The sequence below is a fragment of the Nestor notabilis genome, unplaced genomic scaffold (assembly GCF_000696875.1).
Source record: "Nestor notabilis isolate BGI_N333 unplaced genomic scaffold, ASM69687v1 scaffold31206, whole genome shotgun sequence".
Lineage (NCBI taxonomy): Eukaryota > Metazoa > Chordata > Aves > Psittaciformes > Psittacidae > Nestor > Nestor notabilis.
Window position 1 is genome coordinate 5,926 of NW_009931960.1, and position 21,645 is coordinate 27,570.

General features: G+C 37.0%; 1 protein-coding gene across 1 annotated transcript; it reads left to right on the forward strand.

The window, feature by feature from the left end:
• The first annotated feature begins 245 nt into the window (after positions 1-245).
• On the forward strand, positions 246-21,325 carry ZDHHC2 (zinc finger, DHHC-type containing 2). Its single transcript, XM_010016148.1, is given in 12 exon segments — positions 246-291; positions 2,481-2,507; positions 5,644-5,738; positions 8,768-8,888; positions 9,805-9,874; positions 11,498-11,530; positions 15,503-15,623; positions 16,347-16,479; positions 18,875-19,001; positions 19,177-19,269; positions 20,717-20,826; positions 21,285-21,325. Coding segments are annotated over 12 exon segments (1,017 nt in total).
• The last annotated feature ends 320 nt before the right edge of the window (positions 21,326-21,645 follow it).

Here is a 21,645-nt window from a genome sequence, read left to right on the forward strand (position 1 = left end):
GCTTTAGCAGTGGAAGGCTGATTCTTAATGAATGCAGTATCTCAGGCGAACAGAGCTGTAAGTTTTTAATGACTTCTGGAGGACAGGTCATGATTTTATAATTATCTCCATCTCTGAGTATATGGGAGTATCATTCCATTCCCCTCTCAAAGAGTGTTACCGTGTTTTCTCCCACATTGTAGAAATTGCTTAATAGTTAGGATTGGTGTGTCACTGGTGTTTATTTTAAGCCATTGTAGACATAAATGCTTTTTAACCCTTATTATTCATATGCTATGTGACTACTAGTAAGTGAATTCACAACATTTAAGCTGATATTTATTAATGACAGGATGCACAGCCTGACCTACTTTTCTGTGCAGTATCAGCAGTGAATGTAACCCCTTGGAAGAGAAATTAGGAAACTGCCAGAAAGACTAGTATAAATGGTTCACAGAAGACTACAAGATTGAATATTATTGAATAATATAGAAAATCTGTATCACTGAATCTACTGAAAAATATAAAATTTGGTTTAAATAAATACATCATGTGTGCTGTTCGGAAGGTGGAGAAAATAGCAAATGTTTCTGTGATCAAATCCAAGATTAGAGGAGTTCTTTCATGTTAGAAAATTATTTTCCATGGAATTTTGTTAAGTAGCTCAGCCAGTCTCTTCATAAACACCACTTGCAGTAAGGATGGAGAAAAAAGATGGTAAGTTTTAAGATAGTGGCATCTCTCTTCGGCCTTACCTTTTCTACTTTAGTCTCTTATACTGGTTGTAACTCAGGAGTGTACAAAGTAACTTTGAGTTATACTCAGGTGGTAGAAGAGATTAAAATGACAAGATGTATCAAAAAAAAAAAAAAAAAAAAGGCTTCTTGTTCTGCTGGGATTAACTGGGCATCTTTGGGCACTTACATTTTAGCCTTCAGCTCCTGACTGTCAGGAACTTTCAGCTTCCAGGCTAATACCACAGAAGGTGAAAAGTCTACAGGTGCAGACTCTGAAAAGTGCATTCCATCCCAGAGGAGGGCAGAAACTGTGAAGTGGGCTTGCAGTCAGGTAGAAATCTGAATTTGGATTTTTTAGTTGTGTTAGTCCTTTACTTACAGATGTGGAAAATGTAAAAGTCTCAGACACATTCATTAGTACATTTTATCCAAGGTGAGGGTGTGTCTGTGTGAAAGATGACAACTGCTTTCACAGCAGTGTTCTGTGCCATTCCGTTGTTAGGAGAGAAAAGTACCACAAATCATTGTGAAAGGTTGGTGGATTGTAGTTTGAAACTGGTGATTCTGCAATGTATGCTTGGCTGTGGCTTTTTAATTAGCAGAGAGCAGTTATTCCAAGAAGACTGGCAAAATTTCTGCACACCTTGCTGACCATACCAAGTGGAGAAACAAAAATCAGAGTTTGGGTAGTGGCTAGTTTGCCCTAATCTGAGAGCTCCAGCACCTTGAAATTACACATTAGCTCTAGAGATGTCTTTCAGTTTTTTGCTAGTGGATGACTGTTTACTTACAATTCTGCAGTTCTTGCGCATTATTGTACTGCAGCATCTCTGCTCCTCAAAGTTCCCTCACTCTGTCAACATGCTGAAGTTTAGTACATCAGAGTAGGACAGTATGGCTGCTTGGCCTTTCAGTAGGAGTTGCCTTGTATCTGCTGTTTAAAGACCAGCCTTGTGCAGCCTTTTTTATTAGGACAACAAGAGGGGATGAGAGATCCATATAGCTACTGTCCTCTTGCTCATAGTTGTAGATGCCAGTATATTACTGCTTAATTGGTATGGATAAACATGTGGTTTGGGTGGAGAGGAAAGAGCACCATGAAGTTTTTGATCATTTGAGAGTTTCTGAGTTATCTGTTGCAGGATGGTTATTTTTTAAATATAACACGACTGAGGGTGGAATATAGGTGTAAAGAAAAAGATATATTCTCTTTCATAAATGTGGTGACATACATAACTGTGTACTTCACTCCATGCCTGACATACTTGCATCTCTCTTACTATCCCCAAATCCTGTAATCTGTGGGCAATTTCTTAAAGGAAATGCAGCTTTTGTCTACTTTGGATTTTTATGATTTGGAAATCTAAGGTTTCACTGAGTATTGCTGCAAAACCACTTCTGGAGTCTGACACTGCCTCAAGAACATAACATATGTGAACATTAAAACCTGTACAACCACAGTTAAAGAAATAACTGTTCTGCAGAGGTGGCTTTTCTTGGGCTGAACTTGGGCAACTTCAGATAGATGCAGATGCTAGTTCTCAGGAAATGGGAGCCAAAAAACGTACTAAGTAATTGGCATTGTCTACCTATTCTTGTGATGAATGTACACAGCAGAAAAGCTGGATAGTGTGTGGCCTTAAGCTTGTATTTTTTAGTGATTGCTCTCCCCGCTTCAGTTGAAAAAGAGAAGTTTAAAATATTCAGTTACATCATTTGTATTTAGCCATCATTTTTACTCTTTCCTTTTTTCTCATTTTCCAGTGACAATGACAAATATTGGAGAGAAAGGTAAGTGTTTTTTTGTTTTTGTTGTTTGTTTTTTAGGTATTTGTAAGTGAAATTCATGTATCAGGGTTTACTAGTAAAATTGAGGTACAGATCTAACCTGTTTTAAATAAGTAAACTTTTTTGTATTACTCAGCTCCTTTTATTATCCTGCTGTTCCTGAATATTGCTTTAGCTATTCCAAATAGAGATAAAAAAAAAATTAGAACTTTTAACTCTACTTACTGGCTTTCTGAAGTGTCAACTAATCTTTATTTACTGAACAAGTAAAGGTCATGTAAAACCAGGACTTCTAAAGATGAGCAGTGTGTTTGTGTGGAGTGCAACATGCTTAAGTGGAAAGTGATTTTCTTCTGCATTTCTTCTGTCTTTGAAGAAACAGGAGCCTTCAGATACATAACCTTTTCAGAAGATAATAAAACTGCCTGATTGGTTGTCATTAGAGTTTGTAACCCAAGGCTGTAGCATGTCTAGATTGCTTTTCCAGATGCTGTTTTAATACCACAGCACAAACTGGCAGTGTAAAGTGTGGGGCTGTGAAGGTTTGGCAGGAAGGGCTTGGGCTAAAGAGACAAACTGTATGCATTTTACACTTGTGTTAATTCCAGCAGGTTTTGCTGTGTCATTGGTGACTCCCTCACTTCTTCTAAGTGTTTGCTAATTAATAAACATTTGCTTGAAAACTTTTCAGTTCAATGATCTCTCCCCAAGTATGAATGCGTGAGCGTATCTGCAAACTTCAGCACCCACGGACTTTAAAATAATTCCAGTTTCTTGCTGCTCCATAGTGTGTGTGTGGGAAAACGAGTGTGGTGTTAAGCACTGCTTACAAAACACATTAGAATTATGAGCAAAATGCATCAGGAGCATTACATTTCCTTATTTTTAGCTTGTCAAACCCTTGATGAGCTTCAGCCAGTCAGGAGAAATTTACCCTGGCTGTACTTCTGCCGTATGTGTTTTCAAGGGGCAAATAAGGCTCAGCCCCTCTGCAGGTCGCTGCAAATTTCCAGGCAACTCTAGACATACATACTAGCTAATTGTTAATGGGTGGTCTGCAAGCACAGGATACACTGTTCAGAGTCATTTGGGGCTTTTTCCCCAGAAAAAAAAAAAAAGTAAACCAGACGGATTTCTGCGCAGGGAGCTGAGGACAGCTCTTCTTTTTCTGTCTCAAGGGAAATGAGGTTCATATGTTGGACTCTCAACACCCACAGACCCAGTGGAGCGGCTGGTAGCCCAGGGTCACTTTGTGGTGCAGGTAAACTGGTGGGTAGGTAACCTGGGAGAAGTGATTGGTCAGGCCCTGGGCCAGTTTGGAGAACAGAGGTGCATGAGTGAAGAAGAAGAGCTTAAGTCTTGTGCAGACTTTAAAGAGGAAACATGGGATAATGTCTTTAGGCTAAAATTTTGTCTTCCTGCAGCAGTCGAAGTATTTATGTGTGAAAAAGGAATTTTCTTATAAATCAGTTACCATTATTCTCACAACAGTGAAATATTGATGGAGATTAGTAAATGCATAGTGTACAGAGCTGATGTAACTTGCCCTACCTTGCCCTCACTTTATGCCATTAATATACTGTAGTTAAAAAATTACTGATTTAGTTTGTGTAAGTCAGGGGGTTTTTTAGAGTTGATAGAAATGTTTTGATAAAAATGTGGACTGTTCCCGCCAGATGCTTGTGCAATAACCAGATGGTCAATTACTGTATTATGCTTGATGGGGAGTCCAGTTCCGTTGCTTACTTATATTGATGAGATTTTTTTTCTGTTTATAGACATGGCATATGGCTCTTTTCCCCTGTCATCCCAAAAGCTTTCTGCAGGATTGCTCCTCAGATTTTGTTGGCTTTCATTTATTATTTTTTAACTGCCTAGTGAATAAGAATAAATATTTACTGTGTTGCTGCTTTTCTTGAGTAAACAAACTTCAACACCAGAAACATTTATTCAGTGTTACTTTCGAGGCAAAATTACGGAAACCAAGAACATGCCGACCTGCTGTTCCTGCATTTATACACACTATCATGCATGTGTTACAGAATATTATCTAGCACTGGATATCATTCTGTATATAAAAACATGGGCTAATCATACAAGGGCAGTATTTCAGATTGTGTACACGTTTTCCTGTATGATGTTTTTTTTGACAATGAATTTATAGAAGTCGTATAAAGGCTATTTGACCACGTAGCCGCATATAACCTTGAGCTCCCAATGGTCTTAGTTCATCTGTACCGCAGAGAAGTAGTATTTTTGACTGTTGCTGACTTAGCTGTCCTCTATTTGCTGCTTCTCTGCCTGAGTAAAAAAAAAAATACAACAAAATAATCTTTCTTGTGCATTAGAGCAAGTTAATCAGGGGATACAAGTATTGGATTTACTGTAGTGAATTCTTGGTATAGTGAGAGATTTTAAATGGAAACACACCTATCCATCCATGGCAGGCTCTTTTGAAAAGGTAATGTTACCTTTTGTATTCTAGTAAGACAACTCAGCATGGTAAATGTTGACTGACATCTATTAAAAAAATCAAAGAATAAATCACTGGCTGTGAAGAATGTAGAGTAGCAAATGAATATTTGAATTTAAAGAACCTGCAGCTTTTTAAAACCACCCTACTCTCCTCCCTCCTAAAAATTTGGAAAACAAATTAACTGGTTATGGTTACTGCTCAGGTATCATATGCATATCCACTTGAAGACTCCCCTCACTGTAGTCATTGTTTAGGTAGCTGTACTTCCTTTGTGGGATTTGGGATTTTAGGGTGGGTTTTTGGTTTTTTTTTTTTTTTTTGCATGGCTTGAAGTCTCCCTACATGGTTTATAAAGCTAAAAAAGAGGAGCATCAGTTATTTAACAAATGCATAAATGCTTGCTAAATAATTATGGGGCTCTAATAGGTTATTAACTGTTCCCCTCAAACTTTTGTAATGTATGTAGCCTGTATCATGACTTTCCCCACAAAGTCTCTATTTGTCTCATGTAAAGTTGTAGTGCAGTATTTTTGTTGTTAAGCTTTCGCAGAGGCTGTATTTACATCTGTGAGAGTAATTATCTGTGATATGTATAGCAGCCATTTGTAAGTACTATAGTATCACTGGTCTGTTTGTATTAATTCTGTTCCTTTTTGATTTTAGTTGTGTGCCTGGTTGCTTACCACATATTTTTCATGCTGTTCGTCTGGTCTTATTGGAAAACAATCTTTACGCTACCAATGAATCCTTCAAAAGAAGTAAGATAAACTTCACTTTCGTTTCTGAAATAGCCTACTCAAATGCCTGATCTTGTAGTATTTTAATATCTTAGGCTCTGATCTCATGTAGTTTTACACTGTAGAAAAATACAGATGGTCGTTAGAGCTGCTTAATAGCAGTAAGATTGCAAACAATGTAATGACCAAGACAAAAAAAATTACACCTTCTCTAAGTTTTAAAGGTTTTTTTAATTGCTTTTTAAAGTTACATTGTGTTTATGATACTAAGAAGAAAAAAGCTCTCCACTTGAGAAATGAGAGTTACTCGAACTAGCAGCTCAAATCTTTGCATGGGGCAAAAAATTGATTTCCCTGTGTTGAAGACATATTGCCTGTTGGCATCTGTTTGTCCTCTGAATTAGAACTTCTTCCTCATCTGTTTTGGTATGAAGGAATTTGAGGGTTGTGGCACAAGCACACAAGCAGGTGAGCTGATGCTGGGAAGTCACAGCTGGCTAGGCAGGAAGGGAGATAGTGTAGAACAGCTATGGAAAAGCGGTCTGAGTAAACCTATATCCTCAGTCTACGCCCAGCTAGTATAGAAGTGTTAAAGAAGGAGGATCCAGTTGTCTTGGAGAATGTTAATACACAAAACCAAGTTCAACATGATGTAGCCTCAAGATAATTGCTTTTAGTACTGTATTAGCTTTTAAAATTATTTTAATTTCATATTCTTTCTAACATGAAAAAAAACAAAGAACCAAAATTGTCAATAGCCTTGGTGAAAATCCTCCCCATGCAGCTTCGTACAACCAGCATGACTTTTTAGCCTTTTCCATCCTGTCTTTGTACAGAAACCCCACCGTCCTCAGTAGGTACATTGTCAGACAACCTCTGAGGTCGAGAAGAATCATGCTGTGGCTACTCTGGCGTTTGAAATATCCACAAAGCCAGTGCTTATTTTGGCACAGACTTGCAACTCCAGTGTCTATAAGCACCATGCCAACACAAAATAAATAGCTTGTGATTTCTGCTGTCTGTTGTGTGGAAGTTCTTTTCTGAATAGTTTTTATTCACTAATAAGATACGTAATTGTGGAAACAAGTAGATAATTCAAAGTAATTGGCATCTTCCTTGAATGTCACACTGCAGACTTTACTACAGCTTGGGGCAGAGAGGAGTGAAATAAATTAAGAACCCATTTCATCTGGTAATTGCAGCAAAGTATATGTATGTATATGGTGAGCGTAGTGATAATTAGAAGGGTTTTCAGATCACTGGGCTGATGCCAGTAAAAGACTTCCAAAACATTTTGACAAGTCTTTAGTAATTACAGTGGATTTCAAAGCTGTCATACAATGCTACTGGAGAACTTCAAACGGGATATTAAGTGTATTGAAGTTGGGTAATAGAAAACAGTGCATGGTGTTTCTGTGTTCTTCGAATTTACACGATGTTGCTGGCAATAAGTGACATCTTTGTTGTTCCATGTCTTTTTCCTGGTGTACTAGGGCAGAAGTTTGTAAAAGAACTGCTGTACCAACTATAGCAAATACTTGTTTGAAGGCTGAAAACACATGTAAAGCTTTTGTGTGTTTTCATGGATACTGCAGCTGGTGCAAACCACGCAGCCTGTACATTTCTTTTTAAGCTTATTTCAACTTCATACACGTGTGAAAAGCTCTAAAGTTCCAGCTGCAGTTTCTCTTCAAGAGACTTTGAGGGACTTCACTTCAACGTATGCCATTCTCTACTTGTGTGTACCTGTATGGCTCACCAGCTGTATACAAGCATTGCATGAAGATGGGAGAGAAGATGGGTTCCTAGGCAGGAAGATTTTGTAGGCTTAGGACCACTCTGAGAACCAATACAAAATGATGGAGCAGTAGCTTCATGGGCATCAAACAGGAAGCATTGCAAAAATAAAGTACTCTGAATCAAGTTTCTGCAGTGAGAAATCCTATGTATACCAATAAAAATCAATTCAGGTGTTAGCAAGAGTGTGTTCTTGCTAGGGATAAAAATGAAACATGGCTTGAGAAACTGATGCTAAATAGTGAAGCTCCAGCTTCTGCTGGAAGATTGTGAGCCTTGTTAGGAAGGTAGAGTGATGCCTTCTCTATGGAGGGGAGAATAAGCTCCTAACTCTATGTTTGTCTGCTTTCTTAGTTTTACATGCATCACTTCCGTTTAGGGGGAAAAAATTACTGTCATGACTAGCCTTCCTGTAGACATAAATGCTGTGCAGACGTCTTCTATTTCTAGCACAGATTAGAGACAGCCACTTTTCCTGCCAAATACGGACTTCTTTTCAGAGGTGATTTTGTATCCTGTTTCTCTGGTAGAGAGACTTTGGCATCTCCCATTTCTAGAAGCTACAGCGACAAAGCTGACTATATTGCTGTGTTGCAGAGGACTTCAGAGTGCAGGAAATTTGGACTATGTCATGTATATTGTGCATCTCTTTCAGTAATTTTTGCCCTGTCAGTTCTTACTGGAGCGATGTTTGTTGTGGCCATTTTGGGCAGTGACAGAAGTTGTCCTTTCATGCAAGAAGATGTTAAGTGGTTATTCTGTCATACAGGACACCCATCTCTTCCTTCTGTCAGCCAGTCTCTGAAGTAAAAACACATCCTAACAGCTGCTGAAGAGAACAGCAAGTCTCCAGAGAAATAAAGCTATCTTTTCTGCTATTACTAGTACTGTATTTTCTTTCAGTTAGACTGGCACCTAGCTTATATAACTATATAATATTTAGTATTACAGAAGTAAATTAACTCACCTTTCGAGGGAATGGTAAGCGCTTGATCCTGTTCTTAAAGAGTGATGCTTATTACTTCTGGAAACATTCAGCATTGCATCAATACCAACTCAGAAATAATTCTAATTTAGTCTTCAGTTGTCATAAACTAAATAAGGGGTCTTAGGAACACTGGGTTATTTGTTGTAGTACCTTGTACATGCTGCAAATCCATCATTATGAAATTAATATTTATTTCTCTTTACATCTCTACAGATTCTTAACTTGAAATTTGCTAACATATCTTTGATTTTAAAAATTATTCCAGTTTCATCTATCATATTCAGACAAGGAATCCTTAGAGAGGGAACCTAGAGGTGAATCCCAGCAAGAAGTCTTAAGACGGGCAGCCAAGGATCTTCCTATCTATACACGGACAATGTCTGGAGGTAAATAGGTGATCAGGAGACCACCAGAGGCAGGTGTCTTGATGTGCTACCTAAACTGACTAAATAAAAAATTCAAAGGTTTGGATTGTAGGGAAGATCTGCTTTTCATCCTTCATGAAATAAAAAAGTGACCTAATAACTTTAATATAACGTTATACAGCTACATTTATTCAGTGGAAACATTGTTGGAAAAAGTAAATTGCTGCATACAGTTTAGGATTTTAAAGTGGATTAACAGTGCCTTGCTAAATGTTTGCAAACTGACATTAACAAATAGCTTGTAATGCTAACAAACTGCAGAAGAGGCTGTAGCAGTCATTAACTGCATTGATTCCTTCTTTCATAGGTTGAAAAAATATCTAAAAATAATAAATTAGTCACTGTCTGCATGTCATGTATAGGTAGATAGATCACAGTAAGAAACCTAGTTGCTTATTGCTGGGTTGCAAGAACAAACTAAGAGTTTATCCTAACCTACTGATAGTGTAAATTTGTAAATGCTGGCTAGCTAAACAAATCCAGGAGATAATCTCATGTAGTAAATGAAAGCTGTTAGAATAATAGCTTAAAATAGCTGTATTGTTGAACAGTCTTTAAAGGTTTTCCCCTCTAGTGAGGGGTTTGTGTATGGGTTTTGTTGATTCATTGGGTTTTTTTTGCAGAGCTGAGGGGTTTGGAAGAAAGAGCCCTGATTAGCATGATTAGCAGAGACTGCAAAAACTGAGCTTTTTGGGTTCACTCTGCCAGATTCAGCATTGCAAGTACTTACAGAATGCAACTGTTTGTCCATGCTGAAATGTTTTCCTGAAATGTTTTCCTGCTGGGCTGAGCTGCTAGTATTTACTTTGTGCAGACCTCTAGGAATCAAAATGTGTAACTGTACATTGAGATCTAATCATGGAACTTTTTCCTTTAGCAATCAGATATTGTGACAGATGCCATCTTGTAAAACCAGACCGTTGCCATCACTGCTCTGTATGCGACAAGTAAGCAAATATTTTAAATAAGTAATTTTTCTGAATTAATGGGTTTTTTTCTTGACACAGAACCCTCCTATTTTATGCATAGATTTTTCAGGTTTAATGTTTTGGCGTATGAGCTTTTTTCCCCTGCAGATTTTTTTCAGATTTAATTTTTAGATACTTATTTCTAGGGAAGTCTGTAAGTTACTCTAATTCATTTGATGGCTTTCTTGATGCCAACATCGATTACATGGTCTTATACATTCTTTACATAATGGTTAAAATTTTGAATATTAATGAAGAACTTTCCTTAAGAATGTAACCAAAAATAGCTGATAAACAACAATTTGCTTCTTTTGTTAGAATCTGAGTAAACATCACTACCCATCTCAATCTAATCATGATGTGACTTGCATCTTATCCGAGGTAATAAACTTAATATCCTATTTTTCATTGGATAACTTGCAGGTTATTTTTTTTTTTTTTAAAGAAAGAAACAATCAGCCATCCTCCCATTTCTAACTGAAGTCATAAACCACAAGTTTTTGTTTGTCTAACACAAAAGGAAGTTCACGTCCATATTCCCCAGAAGTCTAATTGCTTTCTAATTTAATCTTTCTTTCAGCTGTTCTTCTCTATGACCTCTCTCCATTTAGCTTGAGTGGCTGTGTGGTTCTCCACTCTTGCCCTGAGTGATTTAAGTTTCTAACTTTAGAGAAGGGGCTTCCTCAGAGGTAGATTTATTCTTAGCTTTAAGGCTGTTCCAAAAGCTCTTCAGCTGATAATGCATCAAACCTCTCAACATGATTATGGGGCAGAGAAGGCTTTCTCTTTGTACAGCAAAACAGCAGAGGCACTGAAAGAGTAACTGGGCTGAAGCAGAAAGATCTTGGTTGTGTTGTATGGGATGGTGGTTGTAATGTAAGACAGGAACATTCTTGTGACCAAGCAGGGTGGAGAACACAGGATGACCTGTGTTATCCTAAGAAATGTGAGTAATTTGCAGAAGGCTATTAGTTCATAAATTTTGAAGAATACCTTAATTTTGTCCTTACTTTGTCACAATTCACTTGCTTCAGTTATATCTGATTTTCTTGTGCATGTTTTATTAATGGACAGTGATTCATTGCAAAAATGTTTGGGATTTTTTCGTACAAGGTAAGTTCTTAAAAACCTTGTGTGCCCCTGTATATATTTCTATAAAAGCAAATGATGTATTTGGTAGTAGATTTGCTTGTATCACTAAGTATATAATAACTGACCTATAGAATATAGTTCTATAGAATATATGGAAACTGAGCCCAGTTTCTAAGGCTCTGTCAGAGAATAAACAACAGTTGAAAAACCTATTCAGAATGAAGACCAAATCCTGAAGTTGAAGTTATAGGCTGCGTTTTCTTAAAAGACTGTGCTCTTGACGGAAGAAGTGTTAGGAGTTTGTGTTACCTGCAGTTTACTTTTAGGTAAACTATGTTATCTGAATTTAAATAGATACCTTTTTAAAATAGATTAGGTAACCAGTCATACATATGGGCAGTTCTTCATCTGTATGTGAATAATTTAAATCTGACACGTGACTGTGATTCTGACTTTTTTTTCTCCTTTTGTTTTTTTGCGATGCTTGGAATTCTGTTGGGTTTTTTTAAGATGCATTTTGAAAATGGATCACCATTGCCCTTGGTGAGTGTACTATTGGCTTTCCTTTCTTACTTTCTGATTCGGTAAACTCTTGAGGGGCCTGTTATGAAGGTGATGCTTCACTGTTCCTGCATTTAGATTCTTATGTGAAGTTACTGGTCTTTCAGTTTTTTACTATGTCTTCTTATCCTAGTTGCGAGGTGTGGAAAGACATGGAGTAGTGGGTTCAAACTTAAACGGGAAGTTTAGGTTAAATATAAGGAAGAGGTTATTTACTGTGTGGGTGGTGAGGCACTGGAATGGGTTGCCCAAAGAAGTGGTAAATGCTCCATCCCTGGCAGTGTTCAAGGCCAGGTTGGACAGGGCCTTGGGCGACATGGTTTAGTGTGAGGTGTCCCTGCCCATGACAGGGGGGTTGGAACTAGATGATCTTAAGGTCCTTTCTAACCCTAACTATTCTATGGTTCTATGATTTTTCTTAGACCTGTGAGTTAGGTATCTCCATGTTTTTACAGTTAGGATGAGCTAGGATTCTGGTCACTAAGAAAACTTCTTTTAAGGATTGCATATTCATGGATTTTTGTGTATTAGTGTGGCTTAGTTGCACTGAATTATTAAATACCACCCTAGGGTAAAAACCAAAGGGAAAGGCTGTGCCTCGTTCCCCTTACTGAAGCTCCTTGAGTGGCCTTGCTGGAAACAGCAAATTAGCTCTTAATTTTATGGGTTCTTTGTTTTCTTTCTACTTTTTCTTACCTCTGCTTCTCTCCTTCCCACCCTCCCTCCTTTTACTGCCATGTCAGCCTGCACAGTGTTTTGTTTTCCTTTTTTCAGCAGCCCTTAGAACCAGTGGGTAAACAGGATATGTAGTTAGTTTTATGTCAGTTTGGCAGGTATATCATGGAAATACTTAAAGATAATTGTTCAGTAAAGTTCAGGTTAAGAGGATTGAGTGGTAGATATCAGTTCTTTACCACATGGAACCAGTTGGAAAAGAAGAATCTCCTGGCAATGGTACATGGTTCTAAGCAGCTGGTTTGACCTTCTGAAATCAATTTGTCATGGGGGAGGAAGGGATGCAGGGATTCTCCTGTTTGTCTTGGTCCTGACCACAGCCTCTGGCATAATACAGTATGATTTAAGAGTCTCCCCTTACTTTGCAGCTGCGTCGTAGATAGAATTGAAAGAAATACTTAAAAATATAGGATAGAGTTGCTTCCTATATATATGTTCTTTGCTGTAGGGATATTAGCATGTGAAACTTGCTGATGCTTAGTGTTGTTAGCGTGGTTCTTAAAGAAAAAAAACTAACAAACAAAAAGCCTCAAAACAAAACAAAAATACCGACACAGATAAAACCATTGAATGTAGAACAAATTTCTTATAAGAAAAAAGGCTGTTTCCTTTTCTCAGCCTTCTTACAGCTGTCCTATAGAAAGCTGTAAGAAGAATAGCTGTCAGGCTATTCCTGGCAAAGTGTCAGTGAAAAGTTTCAATATTACTATACTATTTAGTATTATACACACTTTCATAAGATTTAAGGTCTGTTTGGGATCTTTTGAGTTGTCCTGTCTTAGGATAGTACATGAAAATGTCCTTCATGTAAGCTTTAATTTCAGAATAAAAATCCATTGCATCAAATAACAAATCATAAACTGAGCACTTAAGCATTGTACAAAGGGGTAGTGAAGTGGTATTTCACTAGGGCATAGACTTCTCAATTTTCCTATCAATCAGTAGCATTTGCTTATTTCACCTGTTTGCAGACTCTTTGTATCTAAACAACATAAACATACCCAGTTTAAGAGAGTATTTACACAGCTTACTGGTTTTAATCTAATAAGCAAGCAATGGGTGCAAAAAAGCAAGAGGTGGAGAAGGTACTTGAAAGACATGTAACACCTCTTGATGGAGAATTGTTCCTTTTGTACTTCAAGTAGCAGAAATGCACTAGAAAAAGAGCTATTATCTTGCTCTGTTTTTCCTAGTTTCAGTGGATATTCACAGTTCCTTGCTTACTCTGAAAAAATAACTGTGGAAGTGGCAGAGACTTTTGAAATACTGCACAGATGCTGATCAAATCCTATATTGGGAAATACAAGGCTATTTTGCCAACAAATGTAATAGTGCAAATCAGTATAATGGGTGGGATTTAGCCCCCTTGAAAATCTCATTAGGTCCTCTTTGCTTTTTGTGTTGGGATTTTTTGGTGGGAGCAAGAAAGACGGAGGAAGGAATACAAGCGATGCTTAGGGATACCACAGAAACAGTAATGGGAATTACTACTATTTTAATACTCTGTTATTAGAAGGGTTTCTGGAGCGAGGACAGGTGAAAATAACCTAGAGAGAGTAAGATGAGGCATTTGGAAGGCAGAGGTAGTAAGATGGTAGTCATGTCTCAGTCCCAGATCGGCTGTTTTCTCCTTTTTGGAAGGCTTTGTTTTGGCTGTCAATCTTATGCTAATGGGAGTACTGTGATAAACGGAAATATTTAATGCTAATTGCCCTCTAACTACTCTAAAAAGTTTAAGTGATGCAGAAATAAAATCATTAGTGATGTCTATGCTAGTGCTGCTGCTACTCATACCGTATATAGATGGAGCTGCAGGCAGAAATGCAATAGCTTGAGAAATCGCTAAAAATGTAATTTGTATGTAAGAACTTTAATACTAGCAAGGTGCATTAGGAACACTTTAGGAATAATTTGAAACATCTCTCCTTTGTCTTTTGAGTACTCTGAAAAGAATTTACTATCTCCTTAATTCTGTGATGCTTTTTGTTAATCAAGTTGCATCACTTTCAGTGCCTTGCAGGTTATTTGCTTGGCATTTTCAGTAAACTAAGTTTTGAGATAGACAGGATATCTCTTATTTTTGTACTTCAAAATGAAGTGGTTTGAATGTTACCTGTAATCCAAATTGTTAACCTGGACTGTTCTTCTCTATGAACGTTTTAGTGCAATAGCACACGATTATTTAGCGAGTCGTTGGTACATTTATCAGTTTCACTCTTCCTCAAAAACTGTAGACTTCGCATCTAACCTCCATTCTTGGGTTTTACTGTAAGTTCAAATAGTACAATTACAAAAACTTGGTGTTTACTTTCTCTCCAATCTTCTGATTAACTATTCTCTTCCAGTAAGAACTCCTCAGTCTGCAGCTCTGTCAAGATTGAAGAGAGTGGAATAATTTATGAAAGTTTATTTTAATGTGTGTACCATATGCAGTAGTACAAAACCATGAGAGAGAAATCTGTCTTTGATTCAAGAAATTCCATCTTTGGGGGATAACATCTCGCTTGAAATTTCTTTTCTCACTAAACAGTGTCATAAAGTAAAAACTGTCCTAAAATAAATACCATGAAAGGAAAACAGGGTTATCAGAGAAACCTGGAATCTGAATTGATTACAGTTTATCATGGAATTTCTTACTCTGACATACTTAAGAAAGAAGAACACTTCACTTTGGAGAATTGTAAATTGACTTACTAATAAGAATCATGATAAGCTTAGAAAATATCTTATGGGTCTTTTTAATTAGAGCAATCTGTTGTGAGTCCTTTTTAACTGTAGTTGATACAGATGCTTAGCTATTACTGTGTGTTTAAATGGCAATGCTGAATTTAATGTTTGGCCAAGGTGGCATGTTTTGTAAAAGCAAAGCCAATAACAAACCAAGTAAACATTTGCATCACATGCTTGGAACAGATTTCATGCAGTAAGTGAAAATTCAATTTCAGTAAGCTGTTGAAAATGGTTTTACCAGGTAAAGGGTTTTGGGTTTTTTTCTGGTGGTGGTATTTTGGTTTTTGTTTTCTTATAATTACTATACTAATTTAGGAGTTGAAGCTAAATATGTTTCCATAGCTTAAGGCAGGCACCAGAGATAGATAGGAAATAAAACTTGATTTACATGCTGATACTAACTTCGAGTAAATACGTTTAATTTTAATTTGGATGAAAGCAAAGAAAATAACTTCTATTATATTCCATTTTTACTTTTTTTATTATCAGGGTGAACAACTGTGTGGGATTCTCCAATTACAAATTTTTTCTTCTCTTCTTGGCTTACTCGCTACTGTATTGCCTGTTCATCGCTGCAACAGATTTACAGTATTTTATCAAATTTTGGACAGTAAGTACCATAATCTACAAACTGTCTTTAAACATCTGAAGTTACCATTGTGCAAGAAGTCAAAGATTCCAAGGTGTTATATTGTCATCTAGTATTTCCTAATAGGAGGCACAAAAGTTTACCTAATAATCATAGCCCTCTATTTGTTTATGATAGTTTCTGAATTTTCACTTATTTCTTCCTTATTTTGAAGCTGTGTAGAACAAGAATGCAATTATTTAGAAAACATTTTACAATGGAATTTACATTATAGGTAGGTTTTGTTAATTTGATGCTATGCTGTGCAAGTTTCAGAGACATTTTCTAGTATTTTAATTATGATTATCTATGTTCACAACTTAGGGTGTTACCTTCTCAGATTTGCAATATTTATGCTATAAGTTTTCTGAAAAGGTTAATTAAACAAGACAATTGATGTAAAGATAAATTATTCTTCACTGAAAGACACTTCAAAGTTCAGATCTAAATTTCAGGTCTAGTTGTGGGTATTTATACTTTCTCAAGAAAGGGCTTGTTTCTTTAGCTTAGATACTGTCAGCAACCTAATTTCATGGCCATTTGTACATAGAAGGTGTATAATGTATTTACTCAAACTCTTGTATGTGGTGTGTTTGTGTCTGCACTGAATTTAATTTGGCTGAATAGAGGATTATTACTAATCAAATTAAACAGCTATTTCCCCAGTTCTAACAGCATTTTCTTGTTTCTTTGGTTTATTTGTAGAATGGCCTTCCTGATACTCAAGCCAAGTTCCACATCATGTTTTTATTCTTTGCTGCAGCTATGTTTTCTGTCAGTCTGTCTTCTCTCTTTGGGTATCACTGTTGGCTTGTCAGCAAGAATAAGTCTACATTAGGTAAGTCGATTGAATGCTTCTGTGTTTGACAGCTGAAAATTAATAATAAATGTTTATTATATGTATGGGTGTAGTAGAAAAAGTGGGCAATCCTATAGAAAAAGTGGGCAATCCAGTTCCTTTGATCCTAGTTAGAACTGCCCAGATCTGGCAGTGTCCGGTACTGACTCCCCAGTTCTGGTGATCCCCAAGAATTCTGTCTCTTCCTCTTGCCCCATTCTACTAATAAACTTATCCTCTCCCTTCCATTTCATGCCATCCACAGCTTGTTAACAGAAGCTGAATAAACTGAAAAATAATAATAATAAAAAGTTGAGATCACTTTATAATAAATGCTGTAACACTAATGCATGCTCATGCAAGTGCTTCTTGTTTGGCTTTCCCAGCCCCACAGAACAGAGCTGGCTGATGCGATGTCTCGGGTCAGTGACTCCCATGCTCCATTCCCACCCTTGCTCCTTGCAGACCTAAAGTTCCTCTGTTCAATTCAGCTACATTTTTGTTCGAAAGTTCTGAAAAGCATAGTTATTAATTCCAAAAATTTGCCTCTACTGGCGGTGAGGAGAGAGGGAAAAAATCCAGAAGGCAGGTTGATTGTGGCCCTAGTGGTGTTAGTTTTGACCAACATGAATGAGCAAAAAGAGGCAACGTCAGAGAATGGTCTGATAGGGAAGAACAGACCTTAAGGAAGTGCTTGTATGTTTGATACAGTTGTGCGTTCTGTCTACCACATAATTATAGATGCATAGAAAGGACTCTGTGTTAAGAGTTTATTTTGAAAAACCTCAAAGAAGATGGCCTGTGCCTCTGCTATGGGGCAGTATATGTAACTGCACTGAGTATCAGCGTTAAACCAGGATTTCCCACCACTTGAGTGCATGTTTGGTTACAAAGGAGGTGAAGAAGATTTGGATGCCTGTTCTACACTATATCCTGGAGTATAATAATACCAATTTGCAATAATATTCATTAAAGTTTCTAACTCTCTAAATCCTTTTCTGTTGATATAAACTGAATTAGAGTAAGCCGATGAATTGATTTTTTTTTTCCCCCAGTTCTCTTGGGATTTACTAATATGTAGATGATTAATGAAAAACTTCGGATATATCTATTTGAAAGACAGCTTGTTTACTTGAAGATTTCTCCAGGGTTTGTGGGTTTCTTCAGTATGCTGAAAAATCATCTACATAGAAATTAGTATCAGAAAGAAATTGTTCGATCCAGTGATAAGTGGAGAAAAACTTTTATTAATGATGCTTAAATGAACAGAAATAATTAAGTATTGTGTTTATAAACTTACCATTTTAGTGCAAAGAAAATTGTTAGAGATAGCCACTTTTAATTCAACATTTCATATTTTTAAAACACATTGAATTCCATGCAGGTAATATATCATGTTTTCTGCACACTGAAGCTACTAAAAAAAATATGTTTGTCTCTTCTTCCCATTCTACCTTGGGAAATTGCTAGATTTGTGAAACCCTGAACATGCAATAGTTCGAAAATGAAGCCATGACAGCTTTAAGCGTGACTGTTCTTACATCTAGGGAGCTGTTTTCCGAGCCTGGCACAGGCACCTAAAAGGGTATCTCTATTTTCCCTTCCCCCTTCTTTAAAACATCTTGTAACTAATGCATGCTACATGTTGAAGGTAATTTCAGCACTTCACAGCTAAGGATTTACTGCAGAAGGATGGTTTCTGCATGGTTTCAGCATGGTTTGTGTGAGCTGTACTGTCAAGACACCAGGACATGCTTTGCCTAATATATATAGCCAGTTAAGGGAATTAAATGGCTATCAGTCACTTGGTGGAAAGTGGATGAATTTTCTGCTTCAGGCACTTTGCAACACTTGAAGCTATATTTAGCACTTGTCTCCAGAAATTTAGGGTGGACGTCTGTGGGGAACAATCTGGGTCTCTGAGTAAAGTGCTTCTTTATTCAGCTGTAAAAATACATGACACTTTAATACCCCAGCATGTGAAAAGCTAGTCTTATTACTAAAGTAGGCTAAGATTTTCCTCTTTCTCATTACTCTTTCTGTCATAAACACTTTGTTTAGGCTTTTCTTTCTTGAATACTCTGTGGTATAATCACATGCTGAAATCTTCATATACCATGCCTTTTTAAAAAGTGAGTTCCTTGCTCTTCTTTGCCTTGATTAGAGAGGAAGGTAAAAGAGACTTCCACCCTTCCTTGGCCATGGGACTTCCTCTGCACACACAGTGACACTGGCACTGACTTCAGGTTTCATGAATGGACTGGCTTTTTCAGTCATTCAGGCAGTACAACCTCTCCTCTTGGATGATGGTATCATCAGTGCAATTGCCTAAATACCAGTGTGAAACTTAAAACATGCTATCTTGCAAAGAGATCTTTTTTTTTTTTCTTTTAAGAGGTATTCAGAGCTCCCATATTTCGTCACAGAACAGACAAGAATGGCTTTAGCTTGGGCTTCAGCAAAAACCTAAGGCAAGTGTTTGGCGATGAGAAGAAATACTGGTTGCTGCCTGTGTTTTCAAGGTATGCTCAGTTTTTAATGCTTCATTTGTTAGAACTGTTGAGTAATCAGGATCCATAAGGTTTAGGGGGGTGGTTGGTATTTTGGAATAAGATACAGTAGTATTTGCTTCAGAAAAAAGTTCTTTGAAATTTGGGGTGAGTTTGGTATGTGTGACACTAATCCTGAATTTTTCAGTCTAGGGGATGGTTGCTCCTTCCCAACTTGCCTCGTTAATCAGGATCCTGAGCAAGCTTCCACACCTGGTGGTCTTAATTCAACATCCAAAAAGTAATCTGCTTTCTTCTACTTATTTCAAGTAGTTGATAGTCTCTTTTTTCCTCTGCACATATAAACAGAACCATTTATAAGATACTTAAAAGTGGTAAGCAAATGAAGAGTATCCTCATAATAAATACAAGTCAGATTTTAAACAGCTAAGCTGTAATTCTACTAATAAATTCATGGAAATAAGATGTTTGTTTCCCACCCCATAATGTGCTTTGTCTCAGTTCAGTGCTGTCCCAGGACTTGAGTTTTCCATACCTGCCTAACATTCAGTATCGGCAACATTCTGTTCTGCATGCATAGGAGACAGTTGGTCTGCCTGTGATACAGATGCATTACTTGGCAAGCTTTTGGAGAGGCCTGCTGCTTTTTATCTAGTTAGAGGTTTCACATAGGGGAATCCCAGGCCTCAGCACTTGGAATCATAAAATTAACTAGGTTGGAAGAGATCTTTAAGGTCTTCCAGTCCAACTTTTACCCCAGGACTGCCAAGTCTACAACTAAACCATGTCACTGAGGCCCTCATCTACGCAGTTTCTGAACACTCCAAGAATGGTGATTTCAGAACTTCCCAGGGCACCCTGTTCCAGTGCCTAACTACTCTTTCAGTGAAGGAATTTTTCCTAATACTCAGTCTAAACCTCCCCTGGTGCAGCTTCAGACCATTGCCTCCTGTCCTATCACTTGTTAGTTGGGAAAAAAAATCAGCCACCTCCTCACTTCCACCCTCCTTTCAAAAGCTTGTACCAAAGGACAGGAGGCTGCCTTTTAAATGTATATCTTGTTTCTCCTGATATTAGAACATATTTTCGTAGTTCTTATCCTTCGTGGACATGACATCTTTAAAGTGTGAAAAGATCACAGATGCTTCTTAAACCAAGTAAATAGAATAGCTTAGTATTTCATATTGTAACTTTTTTGCAACACTTATGTAATGACGAGTGTGGTGAGTAGACTTGAACTTGTGACTAAAAAATTATAATGGAATAGTATTGACAATCTTTTATTTGTAAAAGAAATACATTAAATTTCAGCTACCTGTTTATTGATGTTTTAAATCTTACCCCAGTGATCCACAGCTTATATTAGGTAAGAGAATTTGGAGATGTTTTCTTCGTTATTTATCATGTCAGGTTTGTTGTAGTGGAAGAGAATATGGCTAGAGTGCATTTGGAACTGAAGTACATGTACTAATATATAATAGCTGTCAAGGAAAAAATTGGAATGTTTCTCTGTTCTGTGCTAGGGACTTGCTTTGTAGATTGCATCTGTCACACACTTGCATCTGTGGCAACTACAGTGTAATGTATGTAGTGATAAAATTGTAGTGGTTCATCAGAAAAGAAGCAAGGCAAGGTAGGTAAAATACAGATTATGACAGTTTGTAAAGCGTGGTAAGATAATGAAAAATTACTGCAGTTTGCTAGTGTTCTTTTTATTGATATTACAGTGAGAACCATATGTTTCCTGCAAAGCCATTGCGTGATTCCCAGAGCCACCTTCTCACGGATACACTGTCTTGGTCAGAAACCAGTGCAAAGGCTGAAAAGGGCAAAGTTGGTAAGGAATTGATCTTATGCTGCAGTGATTTGTTTTGTAGTAAACTATTTTCAGAGGATACAGTGTAAAAATGACCACAGTTACTTGGTTTGTATTTATAAAACGAAATTCATGAAGCTTGTTTTAAATCCACATTTGTAGGAAGTTTTGTGTATCAAGCTGCTGTGCCCTTCCCAGTTAAACCTGACCAAGAGATACTGAGAACACTAGTACCATTAGATGCTAATTATTATTTAGGGTGAGCCTGATAGTTCTTTTGGCAACAAATTGCTTATACTAGAATATGATGACACCTTGTTGCAACTAGTGAAAAACTGTGTAATGGACATGGTACAGGAATAGACTCGGTAATAGTGGAATGACATTAAGATGGCTTGTTAATTAAAGGCTGTATTATTTGTTGAAATAGACATGAGACCTTTTCTCATGGAAATGCCTTTTTTTTTTTTCCTTTAAAGGTATGAGCAATCCTGCATTAACCATGGAAAATGAAACCTAATTTCCCTAAAAAGAAACATGTTGAATATGTAAGGAAAGGTATGTTAATATTCTCTGTACTTAATATGTTTTCATGATGCCTAACCACTTGAAGAATGCACAAAAGAAAATTACTAAAGCAATTCCTATCTATTTTCTTTTCTTAAAATTATTTTTTTTTTTACTATTAGTAGTAGCACATGAACTCATAGTTTTAAACTAAACCTCTTATTTCTTGATATGTTATGTTTGCAGAGTAGCTTAACCTTTATACCCTTTGCTTTTAGGCAGTATTCCAAAGTAGTATTCCCTTTTTCTAGAAAGATAATGAAATTGTGACTC